Genomic DNA, 27,001 nt, shown 5'->3' on the forward strand with positions numbered 1-27,001 from the left:
TCCTTCAATCCCCAATCCCTCCAGAAATTAGCAATGCACTCAAATTAAATGATTGATCTACTTCAAGACCATCACATTTATGTACAGCTATCTGACATAGCACCATCAACAAAAGTTGCGCTTGTATTCTATTCTCAAGATATGGAGCAAATCATGAAGTAATAATAATAATAATAATAATAATAATAATAATAATAATAATAAAAATAATAATAATAATAATAATAATGGACGCGGCTAATCTCCCTTTGAAGTAGAGCAACGAGCCAGCTCAACTAAGTCGATCGGAAATAATACTATGACGCCTCTGGCCGCCGGCCGCTATACGATCCAAGTGTAACCTTGGAGCACAGCTTACAGCCGACTGGGATGAACAACAATATCAACAACAACTACGACAGCCAGTTTAGGCATCTTGCTTTAAAAGAGTAAAGAACGTTTTAGAGCGACCCGCAGGTATCATAGCTAATGGAGGCAGGTAGTTCAGTAGATTCAAAGACATGTATGTCATGTAACAAGAACGAGAAAACAAGGACAAAAGCTTAAATTATTAATAAGACATAACAAGTCGTGAGAAATACAGTGAATTACGAAACAGGACGGTCTCCGATATTTCTTTAGTTCTAACATGATGTTATCAATCTCAATGTAGTCATCTTCAGTTATTAATATGTCGAATTAACAGCGTATTTCACATTTTGTTTTCGAAACCAACTATTATTTAACAATTTTCTTATTCTTTACAGGCATCTCATTGCCAACTCATGGGCCAATACGTGAAAAAAGCGTTTCTTTGCAAGTCACTTCTAGAGTTTTTTGTATAAAAGTTGTGATATATTTATGAACGACTATAATATCTGTGTATAGTTGATGTTCTACAGAATCAATTTATAATCTGAAATATGTTTCATATATATGAGATGCAGTTCCCCTTAAAGTTGCTCAAAGTAGTTTCGACTCTTTTTTTTTTCGTTGCTGAAAAGTGATCAGGGTGGAACTTTCCGCAAATTTGAAATAAATCGTATACAGCACAATTATAACCACCTTAAAAATATCACAGAATTACGGGTTAATCCGCTGTACGGATTTTTATGAACCTTGGCAGAAAGTTTCATCTTGCTCTCCTGGTTACTTTTCAGATATAACCAACTAAATTACTTTGAAGACCAAATAAAGGGTGATTTTACAGGGCTTTCCCGGTGCCACGGTGGCATATTACGTCACCATAACGACTGTATCTTGTCAAGAGAGTATGAAGGTAAGAGAGATAATCCCTCATATTGGCCCTATTCCCATCGTAATCCCTCTTAAGTTATTTTTAGATCTCCTGCGAGATCTGGTATTCCCACGAGGGTTAACTGATAGCCAATCATATGCTCCCATTTTTACCAATGTTGACAGCTGAGCGAGTTCCCACGCAACGATTCGCGTCGTTCGCGAAAATGGGGACATATGATTGGCTATCAGTTAACCCTCTAGGGAATCCCGGATCTCGCAGGAGATCTAAAAATAACTTAAGAGGGATTACCATAGGAATAGGGCCAATATGAGGGATTACCTCTCTTACCTTCATACTCTCTTGATCTTGTTAAGGTAATAATTCGTATTTCATTTGTTACCACAATAGATCGAGTTTCAATCGACCGTCGTAAAACAAAAACCTAAGTAGTCAGTTTGGCCAATCAAAAAGGACGGAGACAATCCAGTAAACCAATCAAAACGTTAAGTAATTACACGTAGCTGACACAAAGCGCGGGAAAATGTGCACGCGCGAGCAGCCGCGCGAGCCACATTTGGTTTTGGTTTCACTTTTGATTGGTTGAAAAAAATGGCGCTAGTACTTTGAACCAATCACTGAGTGAAGTAAATGCAAAACCAAAGCAATTCGCTAACCACTTTCGACACTCAATTGAAAACCGCTCTATTGGCAAGACGTGATACAACGTTGGGTGCCGATCCTTAATTCTAATAAGGGCGTTACTTGGAAGAGTATAAACTGGTTTGTGCCGCCTTAAATCATTTGGAAAAATGAATTTTGGTGAAATCAGTTACAATTTGTTTTTGGTAAGTAAAAAAACTACACAGTTGTATTTCTAAGCATTTAACGGTAGCTTATCGGAGGTTAGCCAATCATCTTCAATAATTAGTAAGTGCATTGTTTACAGGCATTTCTAATGTTTTCAAGTTTTTTTTCAGAAAATGTAATGTTAGTGTCATCGGGAAAGAATTTATACTTATTAGAGCAGTTATTAATATCATTAAAATAAAGTAGAAAAAGGTAAGGGTCCTAATAATGAATCTTGTGGCAGACGGAAAGTGCACATATCAGTGGAAGAAATCGAAGATTCAATCCAACTTCTTTTATTACGATAAGAGAAGTCGTATTTGAACTATTGATTCTAAAACAATAATGATTAAGCTTATCCAGTAACAATTTATGATTTACAGTATCAAGGGTTTCCCCCGATCAATTAAAAAAAAAACCATTTGCGGGTTTTTGGTGAGGGTGGGGGAGGGGTGGGCTAGCGAAAAAAAAAAACAACAAAACCACCGGCGCAGAGTAGATAACCAACAAACTCAACCCACTTTTTACAGATTTGTGCTCGATACTGAAGGAGTTCTGAATATATAAGACGGATAAAATCTGATGGTTGCCTTGATGAGGATGGCAGAAGATAAGCTAGTTTCGACCCAAATGGGATATTCCCAGTTTCGTCAGGGCTAGTATGGTTTGTATTGCGATGTATTGAGTTGGGATGTTTATTTTTTGAATACCACTAATTAAAATATGATCACTAACACCAATCTCTGAAACCGGGTAGTGGGATAACCTATGGGGACCATTAGTTAGAAAAAAGACCTGTTTTTTTAGTTTTGTCTTTTATAATTCAAGTCGACTGTTATAATAGCTGTTGATATTGAAATAGGGCAAACTTCGAGCAATCGTGATATATGGTGGTCACACGGAGTGGCACTTACGTCGGTAAAATTTAGGACACCGAGAATGCAGTTAGCCTCATTACATTTGGGGACCAACTGGAAATGAATGACTTCTTCTCGCTTGTGTTAGGTCCAACGTTTGTCAGTTACTTAAATTAACACGAGTTAACATTAGAAAGCCTGCTTACATTTTGAAAAAGGCTATTTATACCGGCACGGTTAGTTGAAATCCTTTTACCAGTACCATTTGCTCCTGGGATAATGAAGTCCGGATAGCGGTCATGTCATTTAATATGCTTGTGGTCGTCTCCTCTACCACAATGCCTTCGAGAGAGTTGGACAGTTTCAGCTGTGTGATGTTAATTAACAATTATTGGATGAGGTTGAGCATGATAGCGATAATTATCAAGGTCAAAGTTTGTTTTATTTGCTGAAGCCGAAGGCTGAGGCGGATAACACAAAGTGAGGCCATGACAATTATTGCTATCATGCGAAAACAGAATCCGATAATTGTTTGATTATGCATATTCCTGAGCTGAGCTCTGCCATGACAAAACTGATCCAGGATACGCCAAAATCAATATATATCATTCCCTCCCCCCCAAAAACAATCATCCAACCATGCACCAGCAGCCCTTTCAGAATACAATAATATTTCGCCATTGGGAATTTGCGGAAAACAGGGGAATGATGTCGGGAATTTTTCTTGGTTAAACGGAAATCCAATCAAACAATCGCGTATATGGCCATGATAACAAACAGAAATGAAGAAAGTGATTTTTCTTTAGTTCCATCAACGTATGTTTGAAACGCAGAGATACAGAAATGCATTAAGAAATGATGAAACGAGTTCGAAAGAAATCGAATTTCTTTAACTTGGGGATACAATTAGAGCCTACAATGGAGCAAAGTCTTTAAAAAGGTTGAGACTCATTTTCATCCGGAATATTTCATGACCCATACGCGAGACCAGGAGATTTTGTTGTGTATGGGGGAGACTTCCGGATGATCTGAAAGAAAAGGCACGTATGTAAAGTACACCCCCATCACGTGTCATCAGTGATATACCGGTTTAGTTAATCTGATTATTACGGCTGGATGACTACGAAAACAAAACCAATTCGCATCATACCTTCAGGATTTAGATCCTATGGTATTTCCACTTTTTGTTTTTCAGTGCACAGGAAATGGAGTTCAGTTTGATAATGGTACTTTTTTTGGTAGATGTATATGACATGCAGGTTTCACTAATACAACAAGAAACGGTTTCCTGGTCCCCCCCTCTTGTTCAAGAGGGTATTATCCTGATGTCTTTGGTCATATTCTTTAATCAAAACAATAAACTAAGACACAGGAGGGTGTCATCGAGTAACCAACTCGACTCATTGTTGCCAGGACCTTACTGAGGATAGCAACATTGGTAATAAGGTATTCAGCACATCTCAAATCAGTATTGTATGGTGACAGTGTCTGCTGCACTACTCAACTGACTTAAAATGCAAAATGCAAATCAGGAGTCAGCATATACCAAGTGGCACCTCTACTGGGATTGTGTATGCTGCACTACTCAACTGAAGTCATAAAACATAAATTCAGGAGTCAGCATAATCCACATAACCCTCAACAATTCATCAATCTAAATCAAACTGTTAATGTTAGCAGGAAGTCCAAGAAAACGGCATTGCTATTTCTGGTCATCTGTTGAAACACTTCTGCCGTGCATACATTATGCATTTGAACACATGCAACAGAGGCCTGGGACATTAGAGGTGTAGGTGTATTAAATTTTAATTTATCCACTCCACACCGGAAACAGCACCTGAAAAACAAAAGCTGTTAGGCATGTGAACACAATGTAATAATTAACTTAATTTTAATTAGCTGACAAGTATAACTTTAAATACATATATATACCTCAGATCAACACCAAAAGAAGGCAACTCTAATTTTGATTCCAAGTAGAGTTTGACAGAAATACCATTGTCATTGCTTATTTCCAGCCTCACAACTGCAGCATGGCCTTCAAATATTGGACTGCAGATAGGCAAGGTAACTACACTGTCTATACGCCATGAACCAGCTACAGAAAAGCCACCTAGGCTGACATTGGCACCCTGTTGAAATAAATAATTATAATTTATGCATTTACACAAGCACTTGCAGTGAGAAAAGATTAAAATATACTGTTGAGAATAGGTTAACTTCTAAGATAAACGTTCAACATCAAAAATATAAAATTGCTTTATTCAATGATTCAATTCAACACAGCCTCAATCAGGTAGTGTGAGGTTGTGTAGAAGTTTTAAAAAACTTCTAATTGTTCTAAATGTTTACTTACACCACAAGCTCCTGATAGTCGAGCATCCAACAATAGTTTCAGGTGGCCTGCAGCATCAGCTTGTGCTGAGGAGTGGACCTTTGTGCATCCAACCGCATAGAGCGGACATGGACGGCCCTCCTTGACACACACAAAAGCCAAGTGTGACAGCATCTTGCATCTATGTACAAAGGTTATGTAATCGTCCATTAAATTAATAATAAAATACAGCTATAAGCAATTGTCAAACAACTTTCAAACAGTAATGTGGACCCACGCATTTATTAAACGTTGAAAAGGTACCAAACAATCATATACCTTTCAACTTGTACCCCACAATTATTTGGGCAAGTTACCAATTTGGCAACACACAGCTCATTGTGGGCTGACAACTCACTATGAGGAATCTCAAAGGTACAATAGGCGCATTTCACTGTACGATGTGGGCAGGTGAGCAGATGCTGGGCAAGTTCATGTTGATATGCACGAAGAATGCAGCCCCTGCCCTTAAACTTGCATTCCACAACCTTCATGTCACAGCAAGGAAGGTGACTTTCAAGAGAAGATAGTGGTCCAGTCCAGTGACATCCTCCAGGTCGAGCTATTGTTGATGTGCACTTCACTCTTCTCTTAGCAATGGCACCTTCCACGGCTAGATTTCTCACCAGCAGCCCACGCAGATTGCTCCTGTCTACAGGGCAACGGGTGTTGTTCGCTTGCCATTTTGTAATGCACTCTTTACAGAATGAATGACCATCTTGGCAAGTGACTGGGTGGTTGAATACAGCAAAACTGAAAACAGAATTTGAATATATAAAATAAAAAGGAAAACACACTGAAATTAAAAAAAAAAGCATGAAACAAAAAACAACGATTTAAAGGCTCGCACTTGAAAATTATTTCTCTCGCCAAGAGTGTACATGTATGTCATATATGACACTGACTTATATCAATGAATCCCACACAACAGGTCAGAAGTAACGCTAGCGGTATCCAGCTGCGTTCGAGTATTTCAATTTTTAGGATGAATTTTAAGACAAAAGAAGGAACTTGACAATTCAGCCATAGCTTTAAAATTTAAGGCTGGAAAATACAGGAGGCGAATACGACAATTACAGCTTACATATGTAGTTAAGTAATGTAATTAATTATTTATACTCAACCAGATACTGCATATGAATTCGTCATCAACAGCTTCAAGAAATAGCTCAGGAGCGAATCCTGTCATGACTTTGTGCCACGGAGAAAACGGACAGATAAAAAGAATGTTTCATCTCAGTTAAAATAAGCAATGAGCTGACTAGCTTACAAATTACGGTGCCATATGCATCCTTGTCACGCGAACAAATATGGCGTCACATCCCTGGCCAGTCTTCGATTTAGAAATTATGCAAACCCGAGCAAACAAATGTCAAATTAAAGAAGTGAAAAACATCAAATTAAAGCAAAAACACTTACCTACAAATTACGAATAGAAATAACGCGAAGAAAACAAGCTTTAAGCGAAACAGAAACAGAACGTATCGAACACGCGCTACTTAAAGACGTTCGTGACTTCGTGGCTTTGCAAAACGCTCATGTTACCTGCTGAAGCAATGGGAACTAACCAAACGCTCATGTTACATACTGACGCCATGGCAACTAACATTTTTCAGAGTCTTATTACATCAGTCATGGGTTTCACATTACATGACTTTTCAACCTATGACGTTACTTTTCGATTTATTTCGTTACTTTTCGATTTATTTCGTTGTATTTATCGAAACGTAATTTTGCTACAGATGGCGCGCCATACGCCATACGCGCCATACTATCGAAAGAATCACATTTCGTTTCGAAAGTATCTCATTACCTTTCGAAAACCCATTTCGACATATTACATTACATTTCGAAACGTATCACATTACCTTTTCGAAACTAATTTGTTTCCTTTCTCATGTATTTATCGAAACGCAATTTTGCTACAGATGGCGCGCCATAATTGTTACCCCACTATTTGTTACCGAAGCAACCACGTACGTTCGTTCATTAGCAGTCAAGCGTGTTAAATGATTGCATGACCACGCACCTTCGAAGGTAAAACGACGATCCAACTGAAAAGCATCTCTATGTACAAAAATGGCGGATTCAGATTCGAACGGGAAAAATTCTATGGTCAACGTGAATGAATATCGAGGTCTTATGACGCAGTTTCGTAACAGCCCCATCGCCCAAAGGAAAACTAATAGCCCTCAAGTGGGGACAAATTCAAGGGCCCAACTTCGAGACGACTCGCTTCGCTTCGGAATGAAAATGGGACCCTTGCAAGACGCAAATGTCCCGTACCACCGTGCAGCATTACGTGGCAATACCGACGATGTAAGAAGGTTTCTCTCCGAGAAAAAGTACGCAGTGGACGCTTTGGATGAACACGGTTTCACGGCGTTACACTACGCCGCCCAAAATAACCATGTCTTCATTATCAACATGTTGCTTGACTTTGGCGCTAAACTTAATGTTACAGGAGTCGACGGGTCAACTCCGATTCATCTTGCAGCGAGGTAAGGTTCAATGTAAAGGTTATTTGCCGGATTCAACAGAAAATAAATATAGCGAATTAACGCAGGAAGCTCAATACAGAGTCAGTACGTGAACGATGAAACTCTTCAGGTAGTCTTAAGTTTCTGCGGCATGTTTTTATTTAAACTAAACCCAAATAAAACGTCCTAACAATCTCGCTTAATCGTCCACCCTTAACGACAGGCTTTCATCAGTTTCGTGGTTAAAAAATTCTTCGACCCACCATTGTCATTAATCCTGTCTTTATAATGAATGACTATAAAGTAATTCCGTTGACACAAGGTCAAAAGTAAATTTACATTCTCACGGGTCTATAACCATCAAGTTAGCCTGCAACTGTGCTACAAAGAGGTTATTTTCTCCAGAATAACAACTGTAATTTTGTTTTCCCAGATACGAAAGGCCATCGGTCACGGTCATCCAGTGAACGATCTTTGAACTAAGATCAATATTTCTCAAGCAGAATAACATTAAACTTGGAGGCATAAGTGTCAGTAAAAGGTCTTCAAATTACGTACAATCTAATCTGTGACATGAAGGCATCATCTAGTCCTCGTTCTTTGTTTCTAGGAATCAGTGGAAATCCGACTGAAAGTTAACATTATCGGGCACAGTTTGCACTAAAATATTGCGACATTGTGAATCGTTGTATTGTCGTGACAATCTAGGCTTTAAATTTGTTGTGGTGTTGAAGTGGAAGTTCAGGCATAAGTTTCTAAACTAAACACTGAACTTTTGGAGCAAGGACCGCCTGAACAAACTTGGTTGATCTATTCAACCAACAAATGTTGAGATGAAGCAAGACTGCCTATTCGCCTGAGGTTTATTGTAAATTTAGAAGTACTCCCTGAACTGCTAAAGAAGTTAGGTCGTGCCTGACACCAATCAAAATGTTGGAATCGAAATGCATGCAGTGAAGTTTAGCCTCGCTTTATTTCGCAACTCAGAGCAAATTCATTACGTAACGTTGATCACCTTATCACTAATAGTAATAAACGTAAACAAAGTTGGCCTTTTTCCTTTCGACCATTCTTTGTTCACAACGATTCAAATGAGCATATGTAATGCTAATGAGATATTTGACTCCTCAGGATCCTTGAGCATCGTGTTTTTGGTTTTTTTTTAATTAAGCGATGAATTTCGTGACTCTATTGGCGTGGGACGGAAACGACCGATAACATGTTGCGTAGAACGTGTAAAAAGTTAGCTTGTTAGACTGACAAGTAACAATCACATTCGTCACAGACAATGACCACGCATTGATCGCTATAAGAGCCGATGGCATTGAAGAAAAACAGAAAATAGAACAGAATGAAGGATACATGAAAGGGGCTCAAACCGGTTTCATCACTTTCAAGAGACCTTGATATTAGAAGGATTGACACTACAACACTTTATCGCGTAACAGGAATGTTATGGTACCATGTGAAACATCAATTATTGCTGAACAAGAACCAGTCATTTTGTGACGTAACAAGATTCCATGGCAACAGGAAAGCCTTGCAAAAGCACCCTAAATTTTGGTTTTAGTTGCTCATATCTGAAAAACGAAATCCGTGACCCCAATTTTTTATTGCACCAAAATTGATCAGCAGGCCAGGATGAAACTCTCTGCAAAGTTTTAAAAAATTCTGTGGAGCGGATTCAGAGCTAACTTAAATTGTCAATTATTTAAGGTGGCTCTGAATTCGCTTCACATAATTATTTTAAACTTTGCAGAAAGTTTCATTCTGGCATGCTGATTACATTTCAGCCTACTTCGTTTTTGAGATAAGAGCAGCTAAACTCAAAATATGAGGTGTTTTTCCAGGGATTTCCTGTTGCCACGGTAACTTTTTACGTCACAAAAATGACCGAATCTTTTTCAGCAATAATTGGTGTTTGATATGGTACCATATCAAAAAGGCAATGATCTACTTTTGCCAAAAAGGCAAAAAAAAATAGGGAGTCACCGTGCTCGTTTTCGAGATCCTGAGGTGCACTTTTGGAAGCTAATCAGGGCTCGAAATTGCGACTCACTGGTCGTCAATGAGACCAAAAATCAAGCGTTGGCGACTAGATTTCACCTTCACCTTTTTCCTTCACCCTTTTAACCTCAAAGGCAAATCAATCGTAGTTTTGGATAAAATGTGCGATTTATGCGAACAGAAATAAAACAAACCCACGACTCTTCTGGCTCTTCGATCGCCATGTTTCTTAATCGAGCGCCGTGTTTGATTCAGCAGCTGGTATTGCGGGCGCACTAAACAACACGTGCAATCATTGAAGCGTGAAGTTCACACCAGGTCGGACCCCTGGTCAGATCATGAATATTTCATCGAATTCTAGGTCAAAAGATGTTAAATTCATTGCATACTTTGCTGAATGCAAACAATTTAGAATCGTGCAAGAAATTGATCGATGATTTGAGCTTGTTGTGGGCCGTTCAGGTGGATAAAGCAGATTTTAGCAAGCTGGCAAAGGACGACCTTGGAACCAGCCTGATACCAGACATCGATCGCAAAGCAGCAGGTCATCCTGTGGCGTTAAAATCCACTGCAAACGGAGATTGTTTGTAAAATTCCGTTTCGCTTTTTCTTTGTGGGGATGAAACACGAAGTAACTGGCTGGAGCTTGAGCTTGGTAGAGCAGGACCTAGTACCGATACGTCTGCCGATCGAAATCGCACCGAAGCCTTGGCTTTTTTAGCGCTGAAAATATGGAAAACTGGTGCTTGTTTATGTTCAGGTTCGTCTATTTATGTAAGGTATAGACTCGATGTTACATGGAAACTTAACAAAAGCGGAGGAAACACCGGAACGTGACTGAAGCTGCTTTCACATTGATTATTTACTTCGTAATGCGTAATGATATGTTTTACGAGCCCTTCCTTTAAAGTTCTCTTAGAAGCTTACTTGTACGTAAACTTAGGACTATGACGAAGATTGCATGTGTACATGATCATCAGGAAAATGAAGAAAAAAACATCAGTGAAAAAAATGGCGACTAAAAGTTAAGATCTGACGACCAAAATTTTTGGATTAGTCGCCAACTGGCGCCTTACTAAAAATGTTAGTTTCGAGCCCTGCTCTGCTGCTTGCGTTATTTTAAGACGATCTTAGCTTACAACGGTCAGCAATAAAAAAAGCTACATTAGCGAAATTTAGATCAGGTAAACGTACTCAATTCAACATAACTAATATAACTAAACAAACTTTTGCAGCTGATGTCTTTTTCTGAGGTGAAATAGCCCTTGAAAAACGACACATATTAGTCTAAGAAAGAAAACTTGGGTCGCACGAGAGCATAAAAGGCGAAATATTTGTAACTTCTCACGAACAGATTTTTTTGGTTTTTTGTTAAAATTGACAAAATCAGGAGAGGAAGTGATCTATGGAAAGAAAAATGGGGCTCACCGAGCATTCAAGAGAGTAAATCAAAGCGATTGTCTATTCTCACTGTCACGCCATTGCGTGACATTTCCGAGAAGACCTGGGTCCACAGCTATCCCATAATGCCACATGCCTTCACGCTCCATTCATGTGGAAAATGTTTGCACCTTTAGCATAGCCTGCGTAGCTGGCGGGATTTTCGTGCGCGAGTGCTTCTGATTTGGTTGCGAAGCCGTGAAAGCGAGTGGCTCAGCCGTGAGAGGATTTGTGAAGAGTCGAGTTGAATTGGGAAATTCACTCGCGGCTTCGCCGCTCGCGAATTCACTCGCAGGCTTCGCCCGCGAGGGAAATTGGCGGCTCCGCCGCCGCTCGCCCGCTCACGCATCCCGCCAGCTACGCAGGCTACCTTTAGCATCGTGTTTACCTTCGTGGTCTGCGATGCGTGACATGCGCGAAAAAATGCGCAGTAGCAATGGGCGCGAACGTCCTTAAGGTGGCTGGAACCAGTTTCGCCACTTTAAGAGACCTTCTTATTAGATGGGTTATAACTACTATACTGTATCACGTTACAGCAATGTTATTGTACCATATCAAACACCAATTATATCTTAACAAAATGCGCCCACTATTGTGACGTAACAGGTTACCATAGCAACATGAAAGCTCTCCAAAAACACCTAAATTTTGTCTTTGCTTGCTTATATCTCAAAAATGAACTCGGTGACCCCCATTTTTTATTGCAGAATAGTAATTAGCTATCTGAGATAGAACTATCAGCAAAGTTTCAAAAAATTCTTGGGAGCTAATTAAGAGCTACCTTAATTTGTCGAAACATTTAAGGTAGCCGATTGACGAAACCCTAAGAGTGTCTGCGTGGGATCCCATCCCACAATTCCACACCCGTACCTGTCACCCAGGATATTTTTTAAGTCACAGACAATCGCGCAATCTCACCCTCGTAACAGTTTGACCAAACTTTCTGATTGTTTGAATAGGCAGAAAGCACATGTTTACTTTTGTACTCAGGCACGTTGTAGAATGATCCACGTACTGTATGTGCCAGCAGTCACAAAAACGCCGAACGCTACATTGTCATACAAGCTACTTAAATACAACTATGCAAGGCAGTAGCATTTCTAGCCGCGCCTCGGAAAAGGCTACATAAGTTTTTTTAAATTAGAGGGTTGTCCGAGTCAAAGACCTAATGAGATTCACATTACTTGTCGTAGGCGTCGCTCTTTTGCCATGCTCTAAACCATAACCCTACGAACCAAAGAGTGATCATGAAGTTCTTATGCTGAACATAGTTTATAAAGATGGACTGGTTATGAAAAAAGCGAGAACAGTATTGTCGCACTTCATGTTATCTTGACCGTGACCGTGCGCAATCTTTTGTCTTCGGTTCACAGCTGAGTTTTGAACAAATTAATCGAAACTTTTGATTGGCTATCTTTTAGAAAAAGGGTATGGCTCCTGCACGATTAGGGCCAAAACAGTGAACAAAAACATAAAACAAAGAAGCATGTCTAGTTTCTTAACCATGAGACACCTTGTGACATATTGTGACGTGTACACAAATAAATCATATAAAAGTCCGAAACTCTTATGATCTCACGTATGCTAAATGAGTCGTGGAAGTTAATCCCGAACTTCGGGAATGGTGCCTATCGCATATTAATCAATGATTGTTCTTTGTTGTCCTCAGCAATTTACTGACTTTATCTTCATCAGGTTTAACTCCATGGATGCCCTCGTTTCTCTGCTCGACGCAGGGGCCAAAGTTAGCGTCCTCAATAGCGTCATAGGCTCTACCGCTCTACACGAGGCCGCAGCATTCGGAAATCGAGACATCGTAGAATACTTGCTTAAGGATAAAAGGGCTGATGCCAATTCTCCGGACTATAAAGCGATGACACCACTCATGCATGCCAGCGGTTCCGGTCACGACATTATCTGCGAGTATCTGCTACAATATGGAGCCAGCGTTGATAGCTGTTCAGCGGAAGGAATGACAGCTCTTCATTTTGCTTCCACCAATGGGGATTCACAAGTGACACAGCAGATTATCGAAGCGGGTAAGTTAGTTAAGTGTTCATCTCCTTGTAAAGAGACGATTGTACGAGCATACTAAACTTGGATTTAAGCTTTTTTAAAGGTCAGAACGGGATCGGAATCCAGTTGCACATAGCCGGATACAAATTAACGCCCTGACGACTTGATGAAGACCCCTCCCAAGTGGAATTGACTACTTCAAAAATGCCATTTTGAAAGGGTTACAACAATATTCAAATGTGAAATTTAGTGCCTTCTCGTTAGTGCCACCTCTGTTTTCGTTGTGTCTGAATTTTAGGGGGAATACCTTTTTCCTTGAGCTACTGATAACCGGCGTTTATTTGAGGACGGGGTCTAGGCCCCAACGTTTATTTCAGCGAGGTCCGGTGTTGTGTTTAAGATCTGTCTCGTAATGGCACGTAGCGACAAAAGGCACGCCATGTTTATTTTTTGAACCACTAGTTCCTTTGTTTCATTTTTTTTTTTTCTAGCAATCCGTCTTTACTTTAAAAAAGAAGCTTCTACTGTACCAAAGCCCGAGGCCAACCCGAATTTCAAAGATTTCATCAACAGGGAGGACTTAGACGGTAGTACAGCTCTTCATCTGGCGGTGCAAACTGGACGCAAAGAAGTTTCCCAGGTCCTTATTCAATACGGAGCTGACGTGAACAGCAAGAATAAGAACCTGCAAACACCAATATACTTGTCAGCGGTTGGTGGGCACCAGGATGTGTTAAAAATGCTTATTTTACAAGGAGGTGATTTGAACGCAAGAGAAAGGCAACAAAAAACAGCTCTGCATAGGTAAGTGTAGAAATAAGGGTTTTCATCTTGAGAGAAGTGTGTTTGCCGGTAGAGAAGTGAAGGTCATGAAAAGGGGCATGGCTTTAGGTATACAGAGAGATATTAACTTGGCCTAAATAGCCAACCACAAGTGATAACGATAATTCATATTTCAGGCGTTTTCCTCAATTTTAGTCCAGAAAAATTCTACCCTGTCCCGCACAAGGTCTGTTAGATATTGCTCAAGCAATATTGAGCCAATTAACAACAACGAAATTAAGGGACGATGGGTCGTTTCCCTAGGCGAGTGTTTGTTATCCCCAGTTGTTTTTCAAGTAAAAAGGCAATCGCCAGAGAAAACTAAACCGCAACCACGAACGGTTTTATCTCGCTTCTGATTGGATTTCCTGTCGGTGATGCTTACTAATACAGGAATATTTTTGCGCGGTTTAAAACTATCCGGAGAAAGTAGATCTTAGTAAGTGCTCTTGGTATCCAAAAAGAAAATTGGGGGTTACCATGCATTTTTACGTGGAATGCCGAAGGCATACCACGTCTTAAAACCGGGCTGGTGTCAAATTTTATTTTTTTTGTCGGTAGTCACAAATGTGCATACCCCACGGATATTGAATTAAGCTCCGATCGGGTGAATCTACCTTTATACCCTTCAGTATATCCGAACTTCCCTACCCCATTTAGAAATCATATACTTTCCTTGCGCTTTGCGATCATGTGCGCGCATTAGACCACTCAGCCACCGCGACACAGCTCTGTTGTGAGAAGGAAACCAATTATTTATTGTGGAATCTTTCCGCCGGCCATGATTGACACAGTATTAAAATATTCGATAAAGTGGACAGATGTTTTTTCATTGAGAAAGACAAGCTTTAAAGGTAAGAAGAATTTTCTACGTTTTTTCTAGATCTTGCTTCGTACTTATACTTGTGTGTTCCGCTGTGAACATTACGGTATTTTGCACAGAACGAATACTTCATTAGGAGTATTTTGCATAGCACGCGTACGAATACTCTAATATTTCTTGGGAACAGGTTTGTTCAGCCGTTTTGACGTAGAAAGAAAATAAGAAAATAGCTTTCAACGGCCAAACAAAATAAAAAATGAAATCAAGTTTTAAAAAAAAGAATTACTGATGTCCGTAACTGGGACTTCGCAGCGGGCCCTCATTCAAGTACTAACCTCATTCGGCGATTCTCAACGATTGAGATCTTTGTGTTAAATTCGCACATGTATCTTGTCGAACTTTATTAACACTTGAAAGAAAAAAAGTAAACTAACAAAAACCCGGTATCTTGCCGTCATTTTGTCACAGAAGCATCCTTTGTTTCGTGAGTCGTCAGTATATTAAACACGCAAGGTAACTTGATCACAGGCGGCCGCTAAAATCGATGTACGATAGAAAAATCGAACTCAGATTGAACGTACAAAAATCTCCCGAAATGTTTTTCGCTGATGGTAACTTGTATTATATTCGTGGCACAAAATTTATGATGTCTTCATCTCGCAAATTGTCTTATTCTCGATCGACACTTCCTAAAAGTTCCTTCTGCTCTCCTTAAAAACTACATATCATTGTTTAGTTACTTTTGCGTCAATATTTGTTTTGCATACATGTAAGGCAGGCTAACAAAATCTGTACCTTGCTTAGTCCGCATTTTTGGGCATTAAAATAGAATTTTTGGTCGTATGTTCCTGATAGCAAGTTACATCTTTTGACGTCTCCCATCCAGTTACTAACCCCGCCGGAAAGGGCTTGACTTCAATACAAATTGGTTTTGGAAAGCTGTCAACTTGTCAGCCTTGAAGCTAAATGTTTCTCGATTTGCTTTTATTTTCTTCAATCGTTCTGCGTTAAGTACTTTACTGAACCACATGTCTTCTCAGGGGGTATCTACCAAAGATATCTACCATGACACTGTAATGATTTACGATACCAAAACAATATCGTGTACCACAGTTGTTAGTTATGTGTCGATCAGACCGAATCTTCATCATCCTCCCTGGTAAACCACGGGCATTACCCTACCCTCTGTGCCAGAACAGTGTCGGTTGTTTTTCTTAAACAACCGAAACTGTTCTGTGCTTGCCCCTTACGGCACTGACAAAAGTACCGTACGTTAGTACATGGGTACTTGACCGTAGCCATTGGCCGAGAAACTAATCTTAGCCAAAAGGCCGAAAAGCGATCAGGACACGGGAAAACTTAGGTAAAAAAATAGTGGAGAAATGGAATTTTTGGCTGCGGGTGGGGGGGGGGGGGGGGAAACTGAGGAGATACGGGATATTTTTTAAAGTAGGAGCGCATTGCATACGTGTGGTAGTGCAGTAACTAAACAGTGTTTTCTCGAGAAGCGATCACTAGGTTTGTTTGTTTTCGCGTTTGATAGTTTTTTGTTCAGCTCGAGTGTAGAATCATGACGAACTTTTGTAGTTTGTGAGAACTATTTACTACTTGTAGCTTTTGTTGAGTTTTGAATTGATAATAGAAAGAGTTTTGGCGATTTCAACCCAGACTGGACTACTGGATTTAAGCTTTTTCCTTGACGAGATTTCAAGTTATTGTGAAACGTTTGGTACCAAGTTACTCTAATACAGAAATCAAGATTATGGAATTGTAAAACTAGAACTTTGGACTGGACTATAGAACGCGCAATTACTGAATTTTACATTTTTGAGCATTCTGAGAAATGGAGTTCACATGTTGTTTTCTTGTCTTCGCCACGGCAGATTTAAACAGTTTGCAAGAAACTAAACCAGGATTACGGAACCGGAATTCGAATACATGGCCCAGTTGTTCGAAAGCCGATTACCTTAATCCAGGATTTGCGTAAACTTTTGTTTCATGTTTTCAACTTTTTGGTGAAAGTTTCCTTTGCTTATTAACTTCTTCTAATGTAAAGTTTTACGGAATATCAGCCTTGAACAGCATTTGGGAGTAGAAATTAAAACTCGTTTGTTCATTTTTAACCTGAGATTAGCATTAACTGGCTTTTGAACAACTGGCCCAGGATGATAAGTTGTTGAACTGTGATCTGTAATAAGTTTTTCGGATGATTTAAGGCTGATCTTGTAATTTTTGGATGAACGTAGTTAAGGAAGGAAGTAAAACTGTACGATTTAAATAAAATCTCATTCCAAAAAATAAATAAATGAAAGATCCCGTATCCCGAGAACCCGCTAATAGGGCTTCCTTGTTTGCATTTGCAAATTTAGTAACATTAATAATGAGTTTTTACAACAGGCAACTTCAAGTTATATTACAGATGTATCTTTCTGGTAATCTCTCGCCATTTTCCGAAGTTTACCTGTACTTGAAGTTCACTGTAAGTGGACAATTTGTGTCAACTGTTTGCGCATTCCACGGATGCGTCTTGTTGAGAGATAATTAAGCTTCAATTTGAGAAAGAAAGCCATACATGGCTTTGTATTTTAAAGCTTTTTACAAATATTGTTCATGAATTATCTTTGAAAAATGCGTGGTTACCCCCAATTGTCTTTTTGAATTTCAATAACACTTGTTAAGATCTACAATTTCCTGCATAATCACACACCGGGGAAAAACAATCTTTAATTAGTAGGCACCGTCCTTAATTTGAATTTTCTTTGTTTTAGATGTCCCAGTGGGCAATTTGTGTTCCAGTATGGCGGTTTTTGTAGTATGTGATCCCACGCTACAATAGGCCTATTGCGTTTATACTAACAATTAGTATTTTCTCGACACGTGATGCTTACTCGCGTTTCATTTTACAATATTGAATTGGATTGGTCAAATAAGCCATTAACTTTCGGACGATTTACACTCTGGGCTTCACGCAGAGATGTTCAATTTCTGAATAAACGTTTCTATTAAACCTCTGTCTATCACCAGCGCTGCTGCACTGGGAAACTACAAGTGCATTGAGATTCTTCATGAAAATGGGGCCCAAATTGACGCCAGGGACCAGGGTGGTCAGACACCTTTCCAAGTTGCAGTGATCGCTGGCCAAACAGATTGCGCCAAATTGCTTTTGTCGTTTGGCGCCAGAGATTCTGCGCAAGACGATCGCCTGCGCTGCTGTATTCATCTCGCCGTAGAGTATGGCAGAGAGGAGACTCTTAGTATGCTGCTGAGAGAAACTGGTTCCAGCTTAGTTAACGTACCTGATCAGAGGCAGCGCACGTCACTCCATTATGCTTCCTGTGCAGATAACCCGAAGGTAAGATATTTTTAGTAAGTCTGTCACGAGCATATTCCAGATTCCATATTATCTAGCGGCTACGAGTATTTCTCTTCTCCCTTGATGAGATACTGGTTCATCCAAGAACAAGTTGCTGGATGCGGAGAGACAGTCTGAGGGCAAAGTGTTAGTTGCCCGAGGAACAAAGCGGGACCACTCGGAGAAGGGAAGTTTTTTAAATTTTATTTATTTTTTTTCCCCTTTCAATTAAGGGGTAAATGCCCAGTCATACATAGATAATTAACAATTATTCCATGAGCGCGCATTGGATATGAGATGTTAAATAGCCAACGAGGCGCGTAGCGCCAAGTTGGCTATAACCAGTCTCAAACCAAATAAGCGCGAACGTAATAATTGTTTTTTTAAATTCCTTAAATTCCAAAAGTTTAGAAAGTATGAAATACGAGCGAGAAAATCCGAGCGAAATCGAAAAAACTTGATGAAGATGCGATGTTGTGTGATACCTTTTGGTCACTGAGACGCAGGCTTATCACAAAAACATTTGTTACCTTTTCGCGTACTTCTAAACGCCGGAATTGATCCAAACTTTCTACAAACACTTTATTCAGAGAGAAATTCCGCGTTCCGGCGAAAAAAAATTTTAGCTTGGCAACGCTTAGCGCAATCATTTACCATATAAGGTCAAACTAAGGTATATGAGTTGATAACCGAGATTGGGTGAACCAATCAGAGCACGAGAAATGCATTAACCGAGGTTGAAAATTTAATAAACGCTTATAGCTTTATAAACATCACGAAGTGTTTGCCTTTACTTGGACGTGAATTGTGGGATATAACAATAACAAAGAATCGTCACTTAAGGGTCCATAGATAATAACTAACTACGACTCTTCCCAAAAACAACCCCAATCGAGGGCTTAGCTGCCTTCGACGTGAGTTTTTGCACATCTTGCTCGATGAAATCAGCAAAAAAAAATCGCTCTTGCGTGATTCTTGACTGTCTATGAGTAAGAGCTAGTTCATTTTGAGTAGCGACTAGAAAAAAAAAAAGCGCTCATATTGACAATTCCTACTTTCATTTTCCTTTCAAAAGCTCCTAGAAATGCTTTTGGAAACCAAGCCGAACGGTTGTGTTCGAGACATGAAGCACAAGACACCATTGCATTTAGCCGCTGAAAGGGGAACCGCCCGACAAGTCAAGGTTCTTACCCAGGCTGCACCGTCCTGTGTTTGGATGCGGGATGATACACGAAAAACACCACTGCACTATGCTGTTATAAGCATGAAAAGGTATACATGACGCGATTTTTCTAACTCGTTTAGCGTTTACATTAATTGTCATCTTATCCAGACACAGTAGGACAGGCTAGGAAAAGAGTGACAACTTGAGCACTTATGCATCATTTGTCAAAACAATACTGTACAACGCAAACGTTGTTTAGGTTTCTTATTTTAATGAATTTGTTGGATTGACTGACTAACCGACCGACTGATTGATTAAATGACGGACTGACTGACTGACTGACTGATTGATTGATTGATTGATTGATTGATTGATTGATTGATTGATTGATTGTGTGGGTTCGTGGATTATTGAAGAATGCTTTGTCGTGTTTTAACTGGAGTGAACGACGTTTGAGATGTTTGCTTTTTCTTGATGTTGTGGCTATTATGTATTTGATGATGTCAGTGTTTGCACAGACCGAAAAAAAATGGATTTACATAATGTCAAGAGCGAATTTAAGACCGCTTTTATTCGGCTTTGCACGCATTTGGCCGCTCCTCAAACACATCTTTTACATGCCCCTTGTATGCGGGTTTGAGGTGGAGAAGGCCACATTCACTTTCGATCAAAAGTGCAGTAAATCAAATTTTCCGTCCCTTGGTATAGAGATACGAAAAAGTGTATATGTGCGCATTTCTCAACATCGTATCTAAAGTTAGGGTCCCTTCAAATCATGCCTTTCTTCGCAGAAAGTCCTGCAACACTCTCTTAGAAATGGGTGCCGACATAAACAGCCCTGACAACGTGGGCTGGACACCCCTGCTGTGGGCAGCGAAAGCCGGTAATGCGAGTATTATGGAGCTCCTCTTGGAGACAGGCGTGCTGATTGATCACGTGGACATTGATGGAAATGCCGCTATTCACGTGGCAGCTCACATGGGAAATATCGATGTCGTCAAAATGTTGTTAGACTATGGTGCAAACATGGTGGCACAGAACAGACGTGGGTTGAGGTGTCTCGACATTGCAATGGACGCGCAAAACAATGAGGTTGTGATGGTAATTGTCAAACACAACAGGTTGGTGAAAAATGTTTGACTTTGAGTGTACCTCTGTGACATCTAACATCTTGGAAATTTTCTCTCAAATTAAGCCTCCGAGGCTTCAAGGCTTCAAGTCGACCAAATTTCATGTGACATTTTCGTTTTCTGAATTGTTTTAGAAGAAAATCCTCCCAACTCTTATGTATCACACATACCTGAAAAATCAAAGTCAAACAAGTCTTTTCTTGATAACGTTAAGTTTCAACTTCTTTATCTTTAGGCTTACAATTTACTGAGGTAATAAATAGAATCCTGTCTCCAGAGAGAATATTTCATATCCCAACAGCATGGTGAAATTATTGTTCGTTCAACCGTTAAAAAATACATTTTTCCCATTGAATAGATCAGCTAGTAGCTACATGAAATCAACAGCTGTCAACAAAAGTAAATTAAATTAAGGAAAAACACTGAACAATTTAAAAGAAATTTATCAATTTCCTGATTTGTTTAAAGATAACAAACCAAAGAAAATACATAAAATAATAATCAGACTCACTCCACATGGATCTTTGACCAGGGTATAATGCAATTTGCGATGAAAACACTTGATCTCCTTGTTTGGTTTTAGGTGGCGTGAGGCCCTGACATGTCCCACTGAAAGCGATAGACCCAGTCCAATGGAAAGGCTTATTGAGCAATTCCCAGAGGCAGCTCTAGTGACTATGGATCGGTGCATCCAAAAGTCTGTGTCCGCGCGGTCAATTAAATACGATTTCACCCTTCTTGACCCCGGCCCCGACGACCAAAGCGGCCGAAACGGTGAGCGTTTTCTGGGGCTTTCAACTATGGTGGAACATAAACAGCAGCTTCTTCTAACGCATTTGCTTTCTCGGAAGCTGCAAATAATAAAGTGGAGGAAATTCGGAGCGTGGATCTACGCAGGAAACGTTGCACTTTACGTATTCTTCGTCGTTTTTTTAACTATCTTTGTTCTTTCGGAGAGAGACAATGTTCAATTTCCTGATCCCAAGAAAAGAGATACCGATCCTGAGGACTTTGAATTGGACGAAGAATTCTTTGTCGAGAAAACTCCCTTCAACGATGCTGTGCCTTACATTGTCATTTTATTCGCTGTTTTGCATATTAGCAAAGAACTGTACCAAATCTACACTCAGAGGTACCGTTACTTCACAGAATGGTCTAATTATTTGGAATGGGGCCTTTATATCACCGCTTTTTTGTTTGTGATGCCTTACGTTATTGACAACACTGGCATAAGACGAAGTTATGAGGTCTACTGGCAGATGGGAACATTCTCCATTTTTTTCGCTTATATCAATCTGATTCTTATAGTAGAGCCCTTGAAATTCATTGGTCTATATGTGACTATGTTCATTGAGGTGATGAAGAGCGTGCTCAAAGTATTACTTTTGCTCATCATGTTCACGGTAGCATTTTCGATGGCGTTTTTCATTTTGTTTAAGGAACAGGTAGGCAGACTTTTGGATTACTTTAAAATTGATAACGAATAACAAGAGGGAACAAAGTGACCTCGGAATTATCCAATTGTATCTTTGCGATCTAGTGACACTACTATATGATCCAACCATGTCCTTTTCTCCAGGACAGTTTGGACTTGCAACAGCTGGACATTTTGTTGGAGTTTGCGGAAGGTCTGGACCTAGGGACTTCCTCCGTCCTGGGTTAGGGTTAGGGTTACACAGACGACGCGAGCAATAACTGTGTATAGGATGTTGCCCGAGCAACAACTCAGGTAACATCCTCTAACTTCAACATTTAGAATTTACCAACGTATCGCCCAGGGAAGAGGCTCAAACCCACATCCCCCTATCCTTTCAGCTATTTCCTCCCTTCAAGAGGCCCACTAGGCTCTTTGCATGACCGTGTCACGTGACCTTGTCAATCATAAAAAATGGTTGTGGTAAAAAATAGATGCCAGAAATGGAAAGAACGTGATGAAATTAGTGAGGATGTCAATTTTGAGGCCACTGACATTTCTGTGAGACATTTAACATTGATTTTAAAATTTACTGAGATAAATATGGAAAACGGCTGCTGGATGGGAAGCCTTGCCATCCAGTACACAATTCTCTTACATTTTTCAAACTTTCAAACAGCTCTAGAATCACGCACTTAAACGTCAGTGGCCTCGAAATTGACATTCTTACTAATTTCATCACGCTCTTTTCATTTCTGGCATCTATTTTGTACCAGGACCATTTTTTTTATGATTGACAAGACCACCTGGCCCCGTAGAAGACGTATGCACTTACCCCCCACCCCTTCCCTTCCTAAACGCGTCGGAAAAAGAGATTTCTTGATATTTCCTTCTGCAGGATAGTTTTAAGTCATTTGGAGTGTCTTTCATGAAGGTTACAGCGATGACAATTGGAGAATTGGAATACACCGCAACGGTGACTGATAATCTAAACAAGACTGTTCCTCGTTCGAACATCCCGCTGGTGCCATTTGTTGAGTCCACCTACATATTCTATTATCTCTTCATTCTAATCATGCCGATTGCCCTTGTCAACTTGCTTGTAAGTGTTGTTCCCTTCTCTTTGAGAAGTACTTCTAATGACGTGCGCGCTCCATTGTAATCATCGCAACGAAGTGTCCATCGTAATTAAAACACAAGCTACTTATTCACAACAATACGGTTCGCGTTCAGTGTTGGGTTTACTTCAAGGTTATCGTAATTGTGCATAATTTCTTGGGGATTAGAGTTAACGAGAAACTTAAATTATTTTGATTTTTTGGAGTTGTGTTGAAGTTCGTAAGAAGGGTTATTGGACACTTCGTGCCGTTTGTTACATAAGGTATGCGTGGTGTCATCCTGTAATCATGATCCTGGACATACTTCGTACGCGTGTTGGTTTTGGGTTACGCTCCGTCCATACATTAGTCTCCTTCGCAGCCGCTCGGGCTAGAGTCACGCAACGCTGAAGGGGAGCGTTGCGTGACTCCGGCCCGAGCGGCTGCGAAGGAGACTATCCATACATTAATTCAAATAAACTAGCGTGCATACTGGCGATTGACGAAAGAATACTGTGACCTTAAGAAATTAAGAAGGGGGAGTGAAGCGGTTCCTATTATCCTTTGAGTTTTAGCCCTTTTAGCAAAACAAATGGCAGATAAAATAGCTTGCAAACCATAGACACGTTAGTTATCGTGCGGCATTTTCGGTACGGCAACGATTCTTCAGACCAACAGCCAAGGAAACTGAAACATTTACCTTGATACCAACTGTTTGCTTTGTTCGAGAAAGCCGATTTGTGAGGCCGTTGAAAATCGGACGTGCGGCCAGCCAGGGTATGTTTTTCGGGATTTTTGTCTTGAACAGGGTATCGAATTTATCATTTTTTGTCTTAATCAGGGTATCGATTTATCAATTTTTGTCTTAAACTGGGTTAAATGTTTTAAACAGGGTATTAAAAATCGGAATTCTGTCTTAAAATGGGCAGGAAAATCAGCGATATTTGTCTTAAACAGGGTCAGGGTATGAGGGACCGCGCCACACCTCCCCAACCAGGGATACATCGAGTACCCCCCCCCCCCCGGGCTTTTTTTTAACCGTCAATCATACGTTACTTAACAAGGAATCTTTGCTCCTGTTTGTAGATTGGTTTGGCAGTTGGGGATATTGAAGCCATTCAAAAGACCGCATTCCTTAGAAACAAAGGAAAACAAATCACTTTTATTGCAGATATCGAGAGGAAATTCCCAAAATACTTTACCCGCCGAATGCATCGTCCGACGGAGATTTTCACAGCGTCCAGCGGCATGCAATTTTGGAGGTAAGTGATACTTGGGTTTGTGCGCAGGATTACGCTATCGATACGCTAGCTTTAGCGCAGAGCACTGCATGGATCATAGCGTTTACGTGACAAAAAAAAGTGCTGGCTACTGCTTTTCCTCACTTTGCGTGACTGCAGGGACCGGCTAAAATGACGTAGAATTTATTTTACAGCCTCAGTGAACTCAATTGAATTTGACGCGACAGTGGCACATCAAATTTAAATTCAGTCGTGTCAATTGAAAGTGGAACCTGCATAGGTTACCGTCGAGCTAGTTAAATTTTATGACCTTCCTCTGACTAAGGTAATGTGATTTCTTTGTTCTCACGTCGCAATAATAATGACTAATTATTCTATATACAAATTCAAGACTTGAAATTGAGACAGAGCTGTGCGGTGCTGTATGATTTGCCACTGACGAGTTATTTGGCAAAATGTAAGACGGCTTTAAAAAGGGCAATCCAGCTCATGTATAGTATTCTGCAGAAATTGCTTGCAAAAGCATTTTCTGTCTCTTTGCTCCGGAAGATACTTTTTCATTATAGATTCTACAATGAACCATGCTGCAAAAGTTCCCACTCGTAAAGAAAATTCTTTCGGTCTTATCTTACCGGATTGTGAATCCGTACCGTTTTAATCATCACTCCACGTATCCTTATTCCGGAATAGGGTCAATCGAACGCGCCCCAAGTTAGACTGTTTGCGGCGAACTGAAAGTGCTTTCGACAATCCAATCAAAAGCCGTTCTGACGTGAAGGTGTATTCATATGCTTACTATGACCTTAAATGAGTCGTCTTTATTTATTAAAGTCGTTAAAATATCTTATCATTAGGAAATCAATAAGGAAGGAGGAATTTCAAGACGAAGACCTGCTTGGAGACACTGACGAAATTGACGAGATGACGTTACGTCTTGAAAACTTAACGCGAGAAGTAGAAAAGGCCAAACTGCGTCAAAAGATAATGATGAATGCTGTGGACCAACAAAGAGACATTTTGCTTGCTGTTGCCGACCATGTTGGCGTTGAAATAAATTTGCCTTCCCGTGTGAAGATTGACTGATGCAACGTTGAACTTTGTCAAGGCATAATGGAAATATTCAAAATGGGGATTTAAAAAGGAAAATTTTGAATAACGTCCTAGTATATTGATCTTCGCGATTGTGGAAAACATTGAATCCCGCTATAAAGAGCGTCTAGAGTGAAATCTAGCTGTGGCAGCCTTGTTAGTTGGTGTAACCTTACAAACTAAATGATAGTGATAAGCACTCCTCGCACATCAAATGAAACATTTCTTAGCTATTTCGTGATGAAATAATCCCAAACTTGTAAGGCTCACGCACTTTTGTAAGCCGGACCTACTGAACTGGATGGGAAGCTTAGGGAATGGACCTCCAAATCATGGGTAAAGAAATTGACACTCCCCTGTAGCACAATTGTGAAAAGACTTCCTACTGCAGGATATCATTATTTAATTTTAAGGATGATCCTTGTAATGAAGCAATTCGTGTACAGTATCAGCACGAAGACTGAAGACTATTAGGGAGCTTAAGCACGCGCGTTTTTGAGACGCGGACGGCAACCGGAAAATAACATTTTGTAAGCCGGGACAGTGGTGTCTCCCATAATTTTATACTGATCATCTCTAATGGAGAAAAGATACTTAGCAATGCAAATGTGGTTGTGTGAAGACAAGTTAAAAGGGAAAACAGTTCACTTCCGGTTGCCGCCCCCGTCTCAAAAACTAAGCTCCCTCATTATGTATCTTTGCTTACCCGGCATCCTTCACACGCTCGCATATTTGTATATACAATGTGTTGAAACTTGTTGAGTTAAGGTTCATTTCAAGAAACGTGTACTGACGCAACAAGCGGCTTACAGTTTCATTGCAAATTACAAATAAATCTATTTGTAATAATTTTGTGGCTGTTTTCTTACTTTGCCTTTAAAATGTAATCATCGCGAGTTTTTCAAAGATACGTTGGCGCTTGTCCACGTCCAGAACGCTATTTTGCCTCTCCTTTACACCTCAGAATAATTGTTTCTTTTTGGTTGTTTTTGCTTATCTTATTAAAAATATAAACTAAAATACTACTTTTCTTTGATTAATGACCACCAAACTTCATTATTACTGTTTTCTTAGGTCATCTCCATAAGCGTTGGTCACTTCTAATCTTCCCTCTGCATAAACAAACCCTTCTAATATTCCCTCGTACCCACTTGTTACTTGACATACCAAAGAGCCCCCCGTTCCACCCACGTATCTCCCTTGTTGCTTCCTCTACCTCCCTTTGATCAGCCTCCCCCGCTTGTCAGCTCCCATGGCCCTCCCCCTTCGGCACTGAGTAAAAACAAGTGCAGAAATTTAATAACATCTCGTTTAGTACATCTCTTTTCTTGCTTAAACCGTACCTTATAATCCTATTCATGCCTTTTCCCACTTCCTCCCTTCCCCGGAACAATGCTGAAACAAGTCGGTCCTTCTATAGAGCTGTGTTGCTTTCCGAAACTACTCAAATTCATTATTGCAAAGGGGAGCAAGGAGGGAAATGGAATGGAAATGTGCAATGGTGATGCAAGATGAGCGAAGGAAGCACGCCGGACATGCAGCTTCGTGAAGAACGGCAAAAAAGAGAAAGTAGATAGAAGGAAGAAGCAAGCCCACAGGATTAAAAGAAGATTTGATGAAAGGATGAGC

The 27,001-nt window shown here is 40.1% G+C and overlaps 1 protein-coding gene and 1 pseudogene across 1 annotated transcript; one reads left to right on the top strand and one right to left on the bottom strand.

Annotated features, from left to right (window-relative positions):
- Positions 1 to 5,400: 5,400 nt before the first annotated feature.
- Positions 5,401 to 6,791, bottom strand: LOC137994506 (RING finger protein 151-like; annotated as a pseudogene).
- Positions 6,792 to 7,226: 435 nt separating this feature from the next.
- On the top strand, positions 7,227 to 26,355 carry LOC137996820 (transient receptor potential cation channel subfamily A member 1-like). The gene is made up of 10 exons (XM_068842412.1): positions 7,227 to 7,797; positions 12,919 to 13,262; positions 13,731 to 14,043; positions 17,909 to 18,236; positions 19,312 to 19,508; positions 20,193 to 20,522; positions 21,115 to 21,976; positions 22,844 to 23,047; positions 24,129 to 24,304; positions 25,138 to 26,355. The coding sequence occupies exons 1-10, from the start codon at positions 7,376 to 7,378 to the stop codon at positions 25,364 to 25,366; spliced, it is 3,405 nt and encodes a 1,134-aa protein (XP_068698513.1). The 5' UTR covers positions 7,227 to 7,375; the 3' UTR covers positions 25,367 to 26,355.
- Positions 26,356 to 27,001: the final 646 nt, after the last annotated feature.

Source organism: Montipora foliosa, chromosome 3 (genome assembly GCF_036669935.1).
Source record: "Montipora foliosa isolate CH-2021 chromosome 3, ASM3666993v2, whole genome shotgun sequence".
Taxonomy (NCBI): domain Eukaryota; kingdom Metazoa; phylum Cnidaria; class Anthozoa; order Scleractinia; family Acroporidae; genus Montipora; species Montipora foliosa.